Source organism: Gobius niger, assembly GCF_951799975.1.
Source record: "Gobius niger genome assembly, chromosome: 1".
Lineage (NCBI taxonomy): Eukaryota > Metazoa > Chordata > Actinopteri > Gobiiformes > Gobiidae > Gobius > Gobius niger.
Window position 1 is genome coordinate 18,902,133 of NC_136852.1, and position 16,661 is coordinate 18,918,793.

At 41.0% G+C, this 16,661-nt stretch overlaps 2 protein-coding genes across 2 annotated transcripts; both read right to left on the bottom strand.

The window, feature by feature from the left end:
* Positions 1-4,434: 4,434 nt before the first annotated feature.
* Positions 4,435-7,918, bottom strand: socs9 (suppressor of cytokine signaling 9). The gene is made up of 2 exons (XM_079572645.1): positions 7,799-7,918; positions 4,435-7,333 (listed from the first exon to the last, which is right to left on the bottom strand). Exon 2 carries the CDS (start codon positions 7,205-7,207, stop codon positions 5,576-5,578), a length of 1,632 nt encoding a protein of 543 aa, XP_079428771.1. The 5' UTR covers positions 7,208-7,333; positions 7,799-7,918; the 3' UTR covers positions 4,435-5,575.
* An 89-nt stretch (positions 7,919-8,007) lies between these two features.
* samd4b (sterile alpha motif domain containing 4B) lies at positions 8,008-16,624 on the bottom strand. The gene is made up of 13 exons (XM_079572359.1): positions 16,321-16,624; positions 15,154-15,650; positions 14,563-15,039; positions 14,232-14,474; positions 14,048-14,157; positions 13,407-13,493; positions 13,069-13,336; positions 12,830-12,915; positions 12,619-12,734; positions 12,348-12,546; positions 12,097-12,223; positions 11,684-11,767; positions 8,008-10,645 (listed from the first exon to the last, which is right to left on the bottom strand). The coding sequence occupies exons 2-13, from the start codon at positions 15,347-15,349 to the stop codon at positions 10,617-10,619; spliced, it is 2,022 nt and encodes a 673-aa protein (XP_079428485.1). The 5' UTR covers positions 15,350-15,650; positions 16,321-16,624; the 3' UTR covers positions 8,008-10,616.
* Between the last annotated feature and the right edge of the window lie 37 nt (positions 16,625-16,661).

A 16,661-nucleotide genomic window follows, 5' to 3' on the forward strand; every position in this document is an offset into this window, starting at 1 on the left:
AGAGGTACACCCCATAAAGATTCATTTGTCCAGTCGTGTATTTATGTGCATTATGAGTTTATTATGATTAGTTTATTATTATTATTATTAGGAGTGGTGGTGGCTAATACGGTAAAACTGAAACACGTGCTTATAAATGCATCCCCATGCAGAATCAAGAAGATAGGAAACCACTATGAACAATCTCCATTCTTTTTGTTAGCTATATAAAATTGTGAAAAAATAAATACATTTAAAGCAACACCATGCAACATACTTTTATGGTGGAAAACAGTAACTTTATGGGAGTGGGAACGGCTCCTGCTCGTCTCCATGGAGATGTTAACTACAGATGGTCAAATTGTGAGATTTACTGTAAATAAGTAAGATCCTCATCCAAGTTTGGATTACCCACTGCAAAAATAAAATTTTCTGTGTCTAGCGGGTCATTCGGATATTTTGTATTGCTGGCAATGATATAATCCAAAATGTTACACAGTGTGCCTTTAAGTACAGGACCTTTATTAAATATAATAGCAATAATAATAATGCATTGGCTTTTTATAGCGCTTGTCTGCTTTACATTGCACTATTCGTTCACTCTGTACTCGGTGGTGGTAAGCTACTATTGTAGCCACAGCTGCCCTGTTGTAGACTGCTGGAAGCGAGGCAACCAGTCTGCGCCATCGGCCCCTCCTTCCATCACTAACCACTCACTCACATACTACATTCGCTAGGCTTCCTGGTGTTCTACTGACCAGGCCCTTCCCTGCTTAGCTTCCAAGGTCTGACGGGATTGGGCAGAGCAAAGGCGGTATGGCCAATAGTAACTAATCCTCCATTCAGATACTCCTGACTAAGATCCTGAATCTCCCACTGATCTCCCACACAAGATTTTAGGCTGTTATACAACAGTTCAGGTTCATTTCTGGTTAATTGTTCAGGTAATCACTGGCCTCTTCTGACCTGGTCACCTGTACTGCACTCTCCAACATAGCCCTAAATGCCAAAAGGTTTAATAAAGTGTGTCCTTACTGCTTTATTAGACCATTCTATACATGTGAAAAATAATGATCGAGTCTGGCAGAGTTTAAAGCTAGCAGCCACAGCTAATGAAGTGAACCCTGGCCTCTACTTTATATCATACAGCTCATTAAATAAAAGCATTAGACATTAGATGGACAACTGATCATTTTAGACTTTCAATCGTTATCACCCGGGTACCCTTCAGCTACGGCAGTCAGAGGTGAACTCTTATGAGAAGGCAATAATGAAATACAGACAAGCAATAAAGGTGGAATCAATAATAGCACATTCAGAAGCATCCGAAATTAAATACCAAATTTAACTACTACTTACTTAAGTGTTTCTGGTGATTTGAGTCATGTGAAAGCACTATACAAATAGTAAAGTTCCAGCTTTTCTTTAAATAGTGTATGATTCTTGTCAAGCAACCGGTATCATATGCTTCTTCTGCTATTAACGCCGTAGAAAAAGCTAAGTATTTTGGATAAATTGCTTTACTCTTAGCTTCAGATTTCTAAGTGACTACTTTTTGCTTCCCAACAGCCAAAAGCTGTGCACACGGACTGGGTTGTTGAGGCACCAGCCTTCGAGTGCCACCCAGTCCTCTCAGTACCTGACCCCTACGGGCCCCGTGGGCAAAGGCTTGACCAATAGACAATGGCACGCCACAGTTCTTGATGTTGCTCTCTCCATAGGGATTTTCTGAGCTGAACCGTCACTTAGGATCTGTTTGCCATGGGAGACTCTACTAGGGGCATAATGCCCCAGACAACATAGCTCCTATGATCATTCGGGCACTGAAACAGTGCACATTAAGGTAATAGTTTGGGGTAGAGTCGCTGCTCCTTTACGTCGAAAGGAGCCAGCTGAAGCGGTTCAAGCATCTGTTTCAGATGCCTCCTGGTTGCCTCCCTTGGGAGGTGTTCCAGGCATGTTCTACTGCGAGGAGGCCTCGTGGAAGACCCAGGACATGCTGGAGGGACTATGTCTCTGAGCTGGCTTGGTGTTGCCTCGGGGTCCCTCCAGAACAGCTGGAGGAGGTGTGCGTGGATCGGGAAGTCAACCCTGCTGAGACTGCTTCTTCTGCAACCCGGTCCCGGATAAAGTGGAAGAAAATGGATGGATGGATGGATGGATGGATGGATGGATCGATGGATTGATACTTTTTGCTTTTCAGGATTATTTTTTGAACAATACCAAGTTCAGCCCGACTGTGTCTGTGCGGAAAAAAGGAGCCAATGACTAATATTACAGTAGATGTTTTATATAATCAAATCCTATAGCCTATCATTCTTACCAATACATATGATTGTATGTTTCAAATGTAAATGTGACTGTGTGATGTGTATATTGAGAGAAAACAGTGAAATAACAATGCATGAGCTGTCCATGGTGCTGAATCCATCATGTGGATAACTAGACCTAAAACGCTAAATGTGGTTAAAAACGCGGTCCTATCGCCTACATGCAATCATACCGGCAAATGTGACAGCTACTACAGTGCATGCCTGATTCAAATGAATTATGAAATGTGAATCATTTTGTTAAGCTATACGGATGACAGATTTTGACAAGAAGTGACAGAATTGATTAGAACTGCAGACTGCTGAGGTGGTACCAACACAAGTGTGTTATTAACAAGCACACAGTAAGTAAACATTTCAGACCTTCTCTCCCATAACAAGCACTAACAAAGAAAGAAAATCTTGATAATCCCGCCATATCAATACACACTTTTCTTTTTTCCCAGGTAAGTGTAGTGAGTGGATACTCTCGTGTAATGCTGCCAGCCACACACCACTGCACCATCCCTTGAGAGGTGCTTCAAAAGCTCTGCCCTGTTCTTTCATTTGGCCTGTCCTGTCCACAGCTCTAGTACATGCTGTTAGCGCTTCTGGGATAGTGCTGTGGGGATAGGACCAAAGTCTGTACAAAGTGCTTGAGAAACAACACAAACAGCATGTCTTTTCAAAGAAGCATCACTTTTAAGGATCTTTCTTCATCATTTGTGTCCCTTTGTTCCATGTAGCTATAGGGACGTTTTTTCTAAGAACGCATTACTATTTTATGCAACTAAAGGAAAATAAAGGAGGCCACAAAAAAGGGCAATGCTCCAAAAGCTCCAAGTCATTTGTAATCATTGTACACGGTTTTAAAGTTGTCAACTGGACTGGGTTGTTTAAATTGATCTTCTTCACACATAAAACTCATGTTCATGATCTAACCATTGTCTTTAACTGGGCCACTTAGTAATGCACAAATTGTACATCTAGGTTTTAAAAAACAAAGCTATTATTAGACTTGAAAGGTCTGATATTTTTTGAAATGCAGATGAAATTATGAAATGGTGCGGACATTAGAAGCAAGTAAAGGTTTGGATTTAGCTATTTGTATAAAATTGTCACTTTCGTAGTCATGTTCAAGGCTAAAGGTACACAGGACTCCCTGACTGCAAACTCTCTTTCAGATGCTGCCGTTCCTCTGCCACTGAAATATATTCCTCCCGATCCTCTTCGTCTCTGGGCACATAGTGGGTTTGTGCCTACTCCAATGCCTCTAGCAGAACTTGATATGTTTGATATCCCTCCCATGCATTAATGGCCTAGATACACAAAGCAGCTATGCTAGTTAAGGCTATACGTTGTTTCATTCATATGCTACAAAGGTAAGGAAAACGGGCTATAACAAGGAGATTATTGGATCACAAATGTTCCCAGGAGTTAGATCATTGAAGCTTATTGTCCACCCCCAAATGTATAGGGTTTTGAATACATAGCACAATCTCCTCCTACAGTGGGGCAAAATGTGCACCTAACAGGCATGACCACTTTAAGTATGTGTAGCCAATCAGCTTTTGCCTGAGCAGGCTGTCCCTCTGGGCTTGTTGATCCAGGCAAAGAAAAGGCAAAGTCCTCCTCTCCCCCCAAGGGCCTGTAATACCTGCATGATGAGAGGCACAGTGGCCCCAGCTGCAGCAGCCACATTCAGCCTCTCTCTCACCACACCAGAGTGCTTCTTACAGTAAGTCAATGGGAAGTACCAAAGCTCTTTAGAGCCACCTGCTGTGCTTGGTGTAACACAGCAGTCATCACGAGAGTGTGAAAATCAAATAGGCGTAGTTCTGGTTTGTGGACTATATGCTGTATAAGGTAGAATACATTTCAATAATTTAGTGATGTTTTTGAGGCAATGCCTTGGGGGGAAAAAAGCTATGTAGCTGTACCCATTTGTAATTCAACAAAAATATTTTTATGACATCTGTTTTGTTTAAATTGTAGGCACCATTTTAGTTTTATTTTCATGAAAAAGATCAGACAAATAATACATACAAATACGATTTTGTTACTGCTATACTCACCTTTTCTTCCCCTTTGGAAATTGCGAGCTTACTACCTTTATGTACCCATAATATTGGATGAATGAGGAGAACAATTTGTAATTTATGCCATTGTTTGTTAAGCGGGCATTCAGAACTTACCAGTTGTTTTTTTTTATCAAATGTTTGAGACGGCAGACAGACAAAATCCATTTTCGCAGACAGAATAGCATGGTTGCTGCACGCTTTGAATTGTAATGTTTTCTTTGTTATTCATAATGACTTATTTCTACACTGATATCAAGCAAAATGCTAATATTGACTTATAAAAGTCTGAAGACAGAGCTGAATAACTAACAAATATGAATGATGAATGTTACAGGTTCTCCGTCTGCTATGCACCTTTAGAAGCCAAAATGATTGTGCCCCACTGTGCCTTCACGTCAACCAAATTGATATTCAGCACTGCTGCTATCTGGGTATAGGCACAGGTAGCATAATGCGCCGTCCGCTTACCCATTATAATCAGCTCCCGGCTAGATATGGAAAATGATGATTAATTCAAGAGACATGGTGCACTTCCACACCTCAGTAACAAGAAGTGTCAGTGTGTGTCCCGCCTTCCCAGCACGTGACTGATGAACAAGTCCATTATAATCATCTTCATGCACAATAGGACACTTGCTCTCAACGACAAATAATTAAGCTGATTAAGTCACACTTGAAAAAACAAAGTATGTACAGATGAGCACTTGAACAGAATGAATCTAAATAATATTGTTTAATTTAATTTAAAGATCCAGAGTGTGCAATATTAGTCTACATTGTTCCCCATCCTCAGTGCAATTTACTATGAAGACATACAGCCGGAAAGTAATAGTGATAGTAATGATCTGGTTACAACATGGTGATTCAAGACGAGGCTAACATGTCAATCAGCTTAAAGATTTGTAAAGCGGGAACATTTTGCACCCAACTTTTCTTCATATCTTTGCCATGCATGAAGTGGTAAAGTAGCAGTGATAAAAAAAACCAAAAAACATCAACATATTGAAACGAATAACTGAATCCAAAAGTTGTGCAGAAGACCGGCATACCGACAATGGACAACGGAGGAGATCTATGTAAAAACAAGTTCTTGATGGACACATTCTACCACTTTCATATGTGACTTTTGATGATTTACAAAGTTTAAAATCAAAGATAATTCAACTAGGATCAAGTATGTGGGGTTTAACTGAGCATTGATTGATTTTATTCCCACCAGGTATCCATTCTTCGTACACGCACTCTCTGCTTATAGTGATACTCTTTCAAGTGTTTCTTCAAAGTATTAGGAATGGGAAGCATATTAATACCATCATATGTTGTACAGCTGCTTATAACAGCTCTGCAAATGTGCTGCAAGCTGAACGGCTGCGTACGGAAGATTGGGTTGGACAGAAGAGGCTCAAAGAACATGCAAGAGTTTGGGTCCTTGTAGTGTTCCAATAAACCAGTGACAGTTGGAGCATGAAACACACTGGGGTCATGAACGTCGAAACTAAAGTTGTGATTCCACTGTTCGATACGTGCGTGCAGCGAGCGGCCGTAGCGACGAAAGCTAACAGAGAAGAGGTAGTCCTCCTGAGCGGAGTCACGGAGTAGGAATGTTCCTTCAGGTTTGCCGTCCAGCAGCGTCTCTGCCTCGTAGCGGTCCATCACACCCCAGTAACACGGCAAATTGGTTATTCGCAACAAATCTGGGACCAAACAGTGAATGTAATCTATTTGCGTATGAATGCGGTAGCCGTCATTACATTTCTGAGGCTCAGTCTGAGGCAGTGTGGCTTGAGATATCAGGTTGGTCGCAGGGATTTCTGAGCTTTCACTTGAGTCGGAGTCGCCCATCTGGGCAGTGGCCGAGGCAGATGCCACCACTTCGTCCAGAGTGTCGAGGCAGCTCTGAAGGAGGAGCTGATGCTGCTGTTGCCGCTGCAGGAGTAGCTGCTGCTGCTGCTGCTGCTGGAGGGCGCTGGCTCGGTCACTTCCTGCTATATCGTTCATGCCATGCGCCAGTTTAGGGCCATGTTTGTAGAGGTGGTTCATTTGAGCGGTGACCTCAAATGTGTGAATCTCCGCATTAGGTGGAGGCTCGACACCTTGTTCGATGCTGATCCGGCGACGCTCTCGCAATCTGTCATCAACGTCCTCAACCACTGTTGCCATAGCTGCAGATGGGGCATTGCAAACCACTGCTGAATCAAGTATGGGTGGCTGTGTGATTGGGGCCGTGTGTTGCTTAATGAGGTTCCACTTCTGAGCCAATTCGGAGCCAACGGGAAAGGGGCAGTCGTCCAACATCAGTTCACTGAGATGTATCTTACGTTTTGAGGATGGACAGGCTATTGGTGATGAAAGTGCCTGCGTAGACGCTGGTGTGGCTGCGGCGCTATGTGTTTTTATTGGAAAACACTGCCCCATTGCATCCTGAATCTTTTGGCGTAAAGTGCGGCTGTTGTTGGATCCCCTGCTTTCAGCATCGCCAGAAGCAGATAATTCGGCAACAGAGCTGGCTGAACCAAGGACTGGCCTAGATGCTGCCCTCTCGTGTCCTAACAAAGAGGCAGCAACTTCCAATCCCTGTCGCCTCCAACTCTCCTTCAGAGTGGTAGATGACAAATCTGTCGTCTCTAGGTCATTTAGCAGCTCCCCATACTCAAAGCCATCGCTCACTGGGCGCTCCGCAGCGGGTTCATGAGCAGCAAGGCCCTTCTTCTTTGCTTTTGCCGATTTGCGTGAAGCGCCCGTGTCCCGTCTCTCTTCTGACCGACTCTGTCTGACTTTAGGGCGTGCTCCCCGCTCTCTCTCTTTCCCTCGATTGCCTGAATCCTTTGGCAATGACATGATTTGGTGTTAAGTTTACCAACCGGGTAAAAGTGGTCAGAAAGTACAAAGTAAGAGTCGGCAGCGCGCTTTCCTGTTCATTTCTTGAGCGAAGTTGTCATCAGTTTGTTGAGGTCAAAGATGAATCTGAAAAAGAGAAAAGTCTTGGATGTAGCTTTACCAACGCACGGATAATTCAGTAACACTAGTTTTGTTCAACATATAAAGTTTACAGAGGCTGGCGTAACACTGTACTGCTGCCATGTTAGTGAACTGCTAGATCCATGTTTTGCTCGTAATCCCATCACCGCGAGGCAGGAGATGAATATAAAGGCTAAGGAAAACAACAGTTAGCATTAGCAAGCTATAACGTCCGATCACTCGCTAACTCGTCATCTTTACGATTCACGATCACTCTCGTCATGTCACAATATTTGATAACGAAATATATTTATCGCTAAAACATTAAACACTAAGGTGGGAGAGACGTTGGCTGCGACTGTTTCACACTAGCTCTAGTTAGCTCAGCAGTTAGCAAGTTGCTAAATAACATCCGTGCCAGCGCTTCTACAGATGAAAAGTAACTTGTATCTCGCCTTATAGGAAGCTTACCCAAACTGTAGGCAACACGTGAAGTTTTTGTGTTTGTTTCTTGATATAACAACTCACGAATGTTGCACTAAAGAAAAGCTTGCCTGGTTGCTTTTTTCCCCCCTGCCCAGTTGTATTATCCGGAAGTGATGCACGGTCATGTATCGACTTTGCAAAGTAGGTAAAAGACACATGACAATCTACAAGTGGATATGCAAAAAGAAGTGAACTGTTTATTTAAACTGTGAGTGACCCAATGAATGCTGCACCTCAGACCATTCACACAAGTGGCAGTAAAAAGTATTAGCAACAGATGCAAATGATTCACAAATATTAAAAAATATTGGGTTTTTTTATACTTATATAAATTGTACAAGACAATGACATATCAAGAACATTTAACCCGGCAGGGACATTTATATGACCTCAGGACCACCAGTCTCCACTGATCATGATCTCCCAGTGGATGGATGATAAAGGAGTACAAAGGGTCAAATAAGTAAATGATTTCACTCATCAGTAAAATGTAAACATTGAGTACACATTTTCCTTGGCCTGCTTAAGGTGTTTAGAAATGACAAAATTAAAGGCTCTGATAAAAATTGCCATCCCCTGCAGCAACCTTTGACAAATAGTACCTCTGTCTCTGTAAATGTTAATAAATTGCAAAGGTAATGAAAAGAATGATCTGCGCCACAAATGACGTAACAGTTGATTTTACAGTAAAAGTTAAAATGAAAAGTTTTTTTTTCTTAACGTGACAAAAATGAATTCACAGAAGATATTTTTGGACATGAGTATGATGCATTAGCAAGTCAGATCTATCCAAGAGCCTGCTCTGAGGAAATCAATGACTAAACTTTTGCTGAGGACCACTGGATTAACATAACCTTTAAAGTATACACTGGAGCTGTGCATTTTACATGTTCCACAATAGTTTCTCTGGACATCAAAGTCACCAGATCAAGAATGTCGTTTTTCCAGTCATTGGAAACAGTGATCAGAAACAGGTGTGGTACATGTCTTGTATGTTTCAAAAACAAAACAAGTACAAAATGTCTTTTCAGGGCTCCACCTGGCCACCTACTTGGTAAGAAAGCTTCAGTTTTATGTTTCACACAAAAATAATATTGATGCCGTATAACATGAATTGGGTGTTATCCCAGAGATGTAAACAGGTGACATTTAGATGAAACATACAACATTAGTTGCAACATTTCTTCTTTTCAGTTGTTGGCGACAAGTGTCATCCATCAACGACCATCTAAAACAGTGCTGTATTAGTGTGGCAAACATGCTAATATAGAAAATAAGCATAAGTTAACAATATCAAGTGAAGGGTAAAAAATACAACTGGAAAAAATATCTGTAAATAACCATTTTACTACACAGTCCTCCTATGGCTCTGCTGAAATAAAATATGGTTATCCCTGCCTTTTGATACAACCAAAAGTGATCCAATAGATAAGACCATATAACACATACATGCACCTCCGCTCTGCCACATTCAAAGACAGAGGCTTTATAAGACAGATTTTGATTCAACACTGATACCACATGATAATGTTAGGATTCTGAAAGTGAAACACACCGAGACACAAACAGAAAACATCAACATCATCAAGCACCTTGAAAAGTATGATTCATCAAATCATCACATTGGCCATTTGAGGAAAAGGTCACTGAGATGACTGGCTGCTCACCACAGCTTCTATTACAAGATCAAGTTCTGTTTTCCAGAACCAATCACGTAGGTGGCATGAGGTTGAGGAGGCTTTCATTTAATTTCCTCACCCGGCATTAGAGTGTAAATTGAAAACACTCTTCTCTGCTCGCCTTATCAATTCAAGATCACTAACTCTTCCTCAGCAGTCCGCACCAGCCCTTATTCACCCTCTGGAGATTCCTCGGCACAAAATGAGATTCATCATCATTTATGTAGTTGGACAGAAAATAACAAAAACAAATTGCAGCTGGCATCATTTCTTTAGACTGCTGTTCTATGGGGGGGGGAGTTGGGGGCAGCCTTTGTTTCTTGTCATTTCAGATACACTTCTCAATTTGACAAATGCACAACCATGTCTTTGGCGTAGTAAAAGTTGTGTAGTCTTTACCTAAAAGAATAGGGCCACAAGCTAGATAAAGTATTACTGTTGAAATAACGTGTTAATTGTTATTTTTAGAATTTGTTTTTTCCCCATACAAAAAAATGTTTTCAATAAAAAAAAACAAAAAAAAACAATACAAACCCTATCAATGGCACTGGAAACGCATCAATTACCAATGTTAGGATATGCTCAATATTCCCAGGCAAATATTTAAGTGTTGCCTTTTGGTAGATGAATTGTTGGGGCTTAATATATTTAGTGCCTTTATTGAAAAAGTGCCTTAATTAGGGCTAGAAAAGTCGATATACTGTTGTTTCAGGGTCTGGGGCTGTCAGTGACTTCCTGACAGCAACCTTGCATTAGGACAAGTGGAAAAAAAGGGGTAGAGTAACTTATTGGTCAGAACCCATTGAAAACAGCACCATTTCACTGTATTTCCGTCCAGTTTTGGCAAACTGTGACACTGCGCAGCATGTCACAGTCCTGCAGGTGACATGTGGCAGTCGACACAGTTAACCATTTCTTTGTCCCGTGATAGAATAATCATCTGTATTCCATTTTTAATAAACTTAGTTGTATATAATAAAGTACAAAAATATTAGAGAACATATACACAGTTTTTTGTCATTTTGTAGTGACTGTTCGCCTGTTTCTCAAGCATACATATACTTTGTGCTGGATGACGAGGAACCAAACAACCCTCAATCAAGTGTGTTTCTCTTTTCTTCTTTTTATATTGTTGAAGTACGATCAGTTCCATCTAAGAAGACAAAAAAACAATTAAAGCAAGGAAATGTAAAATGTATTCAACTACATACCATAGTTTGATTCAAATATAAACAGAAGGGAAACAATTATATATGTACAAACAGGGCTGCCACCAATTCAGGCGAACACACACATATTTTTTTGTGTGGGTGCGACAGAATATTCCCCTTGATTCTCACTGTTGTCAGTAGTATAGAGCAAAGTGTAGTAATGACATTTTTTTTGTATGCGGGAGAGAAATGGCCTAAAATACAAGGCTATAAATTGACTTGACAGTCTGGGGTGAAAGTGAGTTAAGAGCAGGGAGAGACATTCTGCAAATTGTTGAACCCACGACACTGAGGACAAAACAGTGTCCCGCCATATGTGCACCGCCTAATCCACTAGACTAGCCCAAATACTGTTATGTATTAGAAAACGTATAACTAAATAATACTGGGACACCCTTTTTCATTGACAAACGGTACTGTCATATCGATACATTATAAAAGAATTCTTATGCTCAAAAAAAAAAAAATGTTTTCAAACTGTAAAAGGAGGAAGTCAAACTGTCAGCAGTGTGGCCCTAACTCATTATTATATCTCTCACAATCCTTGCTGCAGATCTCGAAGTTTTTGTGAAATAAATACACATTTTGGGCACGTGTATAATATCTTTGTCAGACAGTGAAGTGAAGCAGGGCAGACCCCCGTTGCAATGATTTAAATACTTACTTCAAGGCTAATGATCAATAAAAAAAAAGCTCTATAATTAACACAGCATGCTGTAATAATGGCTGCATTTACAATATACCTAATGGGGGAAAAATAACACTTGACTTGTTGTAGAGCTCAAGTACCCCTGGCTTAACTAAACTTGTCTTTGCTGTAGGGATAAAACTATGCACATTTAAAAAATATTTCTTACAAATGTGAAAGCTAAGTGTAAATGAAGCCTCCGTCAGTCACCCAATACATACATACCAAAATGAGGCATATGAGACTAGCCAGCTAATAGCCTGTTAAGTGCAGTGCTCTTGAGGACACCTACCCCCTAGGGCATGCTCTGTCATACTGAGGCACAGTGACTCCAGCGTAGGGTTGATCTCTAGGTCAGCACCTGGAACTTGGCATTCTAAGGAAATGAGTAAAGAAAACTTTAAATGTATCCAACACATTGTGGGGTAAAAAGCAAGTCTAGAAGATTAATAATAAAGTAAAAAGGTCATACAGCTTAGTAAAATGTCTGCATGTCAAGACGAGGAAAAAAAAAATCTCTGTTTTAATATTGATGATTGGTAGTGCAATGCATGCAGATTGGTCATAGGCCCCATACAAACTAGAAGACTAAAATTAAGTGACTACCTGTTGACCCATGTTTTCCCTAACTTCGCACGTGTAACAGATTATTACATGCCACTTTGTCATGCTTTGTGCGGTTTATCAAAAGGGTAAGATTGGTACCTTGTTGCTGGAACATGAGCATGGTTTGTGGAGAAGTGTGTACAGGGAGTGAGTGTGTCCGCTGTACAGAGCTGCGACTCTGGCTTGGCATGCTATTACTGCCCCCAGGGTTAGCAAACCACAGGCTCTGTATAAAGAAAAACAAATTTACTTTCTCTGAGAAAAAATATACAGAAAATATAAATAACAAAACCAAGCAGCAGTTTACGAAAATAAAGCATCAGTTATATTTGTTTAAACGTCTACTTTACCTGACGGCCCTGGCCAGCTAAAGCAGGGTTAGCAAGTGTGTGCCGTGGAGATGCCCCACTCATTCCACTGGGACTCAGAAGACCCATGCGTCCTGCAGGGAGGCCCCGGGGAGTCATCTGGAACTGCCTCTGGCCCCTCCGCCCAACGCCTCCACTCACAGATCCTGCTGTGGGGAGCGAGTTTGACCCATATGTCCAGCTGTACAAAGACAAGGTCAATTTGACAAATAGTAAACATTACAAATAAAAGAAACATTTCAAAACACCTCACCCTTTTTGTCGATACACAGGCATATCCAGCATAGCTTTCCGAGGGAACAGGCGGAGAAGTTTGAGAACCTGCTGCTTCCAGGACACCAGCCTTTTTTTGTGAGTTTCTGTGAATGCCTAAAATAGAAATGGAGAAAAACAGAAATTAATCCATTGATTAATACAACTCAAAACGTTTTGGCTAACCAAAGTAATTCTTTGAAATGTTATACCTCATGCGTCAGACACTTCTCAATAAGTTGAAGGTAACAGCTAATATTTTCCTCATCTGGTCTTGATACAAGGAGCTGTGTGCACACTGGAAAGGCAAAAATTTATTAGATATGGTATTACATCAGAATAATAGCATTTATCAAATAATTATATATTTATCATAATTTCAAACGATTCACATGGTTTGACAAATGAAAAATCTTGAATCTTGAATAATCAATAAAAGAGTTGCATGTACCTTTTCCCATCACACGGGTGAACTGCCCAGGAATATCACCGTCAGAGATGGGTGTGCCTGAAGAGTCTCCATCACAGGGAGGTGGGTTGTGAGACTGGAAACCCTCAAGGACAGGCTCTTTGTCCACACCTGGCTTTGCCGAGTCCGACGGTAGTGAGTCTTGGGTGGTTTGAGAGACACTGGGTGGACTGTAGACTTTGATAGGAGTCATAATTATCTGCTGCAATTCTTGGAGAGCATTACGCAAGTTTCCTCCTTCCAAAATATCCTGTGAAGGAACAATAAAATTGGCATAGACTTTGGTTGATTTGGTAAATTTACATAACATCCTTCTATACCTTTTCCAAAGAACGAAGCACACTTGGTCTTTCTCGCAACTTCTGAATGCTCAAGGCAATCTTATGTCTCGCTCCTTTAGTAACATTCTAAAGATTAAAAAAAAACAAAAAAAGAAAGAATTAATAAGCAAATAACCAAAGAGAGCAAAAATATTTCAATTAAAATGGAAACCTTTGTAAAGTATGTATATACAACAGTAACACTTTACTACCAATTTCCTTTTCCTTTTAAGTGATACCAACACATCCAGGTCAACATTGCAAATATTAACACTATTGCCTTACTAACATTCAGACAACAGTCTTCATGTTTTGTCAGGTGAAATAAAGCATTAATAAAAATAATCATCATCATTATGAAGCTTGTTTAAAAAAAGAAAGGATTCTGTTCAGGCTCTGGACAGGTTCTGCTGGCTTATATTAAGCAGCTCCTTTTGTTTACGGTTTAACTATATTCCTTCTGTCATGACACCTTTATCCAAAATCATGACGTATATGTTTAACTTGATTTTAAATGTTCTAACAATGGGGTAATAGGACAATACAGGAACAGTCCTGTTTGGCCCCAGAGCCCTGTGCATTTGACCCTCCTTCAATGCCACTGTGGGGAACTGTCAGCCATGTAAAGGATTTTCAAAAACCTGTGACTCCAGATGATGCTCTGTAAGAATCATCATTTCCTCATAGGTCATCTGAGAGAAAAGTGACGCATATTTATGAAGCCGGAGACTTTTCAGCCATGCAGGAACATCTTAAACACACAACAGACAGACATATTAAAGTCTACATTGTCCGAATGCCATTGTAACATCATTGTATTTCTACCTTTCATGCCACTGCCGTCCTCCTGGAAGGTGTTACGCAAAGAGCCCTGGTCATCGGTCTGCTCACTGCCTGAAGACGCTACACTGCTTTGGGGTGACAGTGGTGCATGGTCTGTTGAAGTATAACCTTGTCGACCCCCTTGATCATCCTGGCAAACCCACTCAGTCCCACATGCTTGGGGACTAGAGGGAATGACTGACATACATTTTTTCAAAGGACTCGGCTGCATTTGTTCACCCATACCTGACAAAATTGATCAGTCTTATTAGCTTTTGATTAAAGAAACATTTAAAAGGTAAACAAAGGTAAGAAAGCATTCTTGAAGATTTACCTGCATTATTACTGTTGATGGGTGAGGACATTCCTCCTGGGAAAGGCATGTGTCCATTTTGGCCTGCTGGAGAGGTACTTGAAGAACTTGACTTGTCTTGCCAAATGTGGCCTGGATCCAAAGATTCAGCAGAGCTGTGCCATTCATCTGAGCCCTGTTGCGGATGGTAGGGGCTGGAAGGAGCTCGGGACGTGAGTGCATAACCACTGGATAAGTGTTCTTCCAGGTGGTTTAGCCACATAGCCAGGGACGTGCGGTCATCCAGTGTGGTGGCAGGGTGGATGAGCGCATAGGACAACAGCTGTCTACTCTCCTCCACAAACAAACTGCTCTCAATAGTGTGACTCAATACCTTTTGCAGCAACTTCATGTATTCACATTTGGCTTCACTGTTACGTGGTTGCAAGAGAGGCAAATGAGACAGCAGCAAGGACACCACCTTTTCCTTTGGCTCCTGGTGCCACTGGCTAACAATAGCTGAAGACAGAGGCAATATCAAAGAGACATGCATCAGTAGATTAAAAAGCATTTTTAAGCTCTCTAGCCCCAAAATAGTGTAAAATTAGAACCGCAATAAGTTGGTAATGTTACCTGCATTGTTTGCCTCAGCTTCTAGTATGTGGATCTCTGTGCAGTCCGCCAGCCAGTGTTCAAGGCAGATGTGTAAGAAGCGAGCTTGGGTGCGAGAAATCCTCTTCAGGAGGGACAATAGTGCTACCGTCTGTTCACACTCATTCCACCCCTTAAACCAGTCTGTGAGTATACCTACCTGGTCTCGGAACATCATGGCGTGTCTCCTTTGTCAGGAGAACAGATATGGTCTACCTAAAGACTACTTAATAACGCACAGGTAGAATGAGTCTTCCCCGCACAGCGGGGATAAATGTTTAGTCCTGAGATCTCCTCAGCTCACAGTACGAAGCCCTCACATGGTTTTACTACAAGTTCAATGCAGGCTGTGATGCTGAAAGGATTTGGTAGCACAACTTCCAGCAGTAGGTTTATGGTAGGTTCAGCTCACTGTTAGCAGAGAATGGCAGCTGCAGCACTCTTCACTTTGTCATATCCACAGTTACATCCTTTATTACCTAAAAAAAAGAAACATGAATTTACAACAGTCAATGCCTTTTTAGTGTCTGTGAATTAACGTTAACAATTTAACTCGGCACAAAAGAAACAATTAGTTTATTATCCCTCATTCATCTACGTTTCTGAGTGTGTGTGTGTGTGTGTGTGTATGTATGTTCTTTTTTTTTTTTTTTTTTTAAACAGACTAAGCACATATTATAAATGTATACCACATTTGGCTAGATGATAAAATGTCACACTTACAATGCATAATGTACATACAAGCACCAGAGCAAGCGGTAACACCTGTAACATTGGACCAAGATTTGACCGAACACACCCAAACCACTGGTGGAAACTCCGTCAAAAGGCCCTTGTTTTGATACATTGCATATAGTATTAAAATGGTGCAAAAATGCCACCAAAAGTGAATTATAACTTAGCGAGCAGCATGTGTTACCTGGATCGGTCTTGTCTGCAAAGAGATTCAAAATTTGTATTGTTTATCGTTGACGCTGTTGCTGCTGGTATGCCGCTTTTCTATGCTCATACTTTGACTGTGCACATAACCACTGACCGTAGAGTGCCCGATCACTGTGTAAATGCATTAGATTGCCATTTCAAAATAGTACAAGATGTTGTCTACTTCATAAACACGCAATCAAAATCTTGGAAGAGTAAGTTGTTTACCTTTGTCAGTTGTCACTGGTTAGCGATCTAAGCTAAGTGCTAATGCTTAGCTTAGCTCGACGTTAGAGGAGGAAAAGCTAAGTGGTAGCTTTGGCGATAGCAGTTTTGCTAATGGATACAATAACGTGAGCTTAGCTGGAAGAAGCGTAGATTTCGGTCCAACACGTTGTGTTTCTGAAAATATATTCCCTCACAGAAGCGTCTACCAGTCGCTATAGTAATACTTTGTTACATTACATAAGTACTAAATAGTTTATTGCATATTCAGAGAATAAAGAGTACGCTTAGAGAAATCTACTTCGATTTTTTTTGTTGACGTAAGACGCTGACGGAACGTCCTA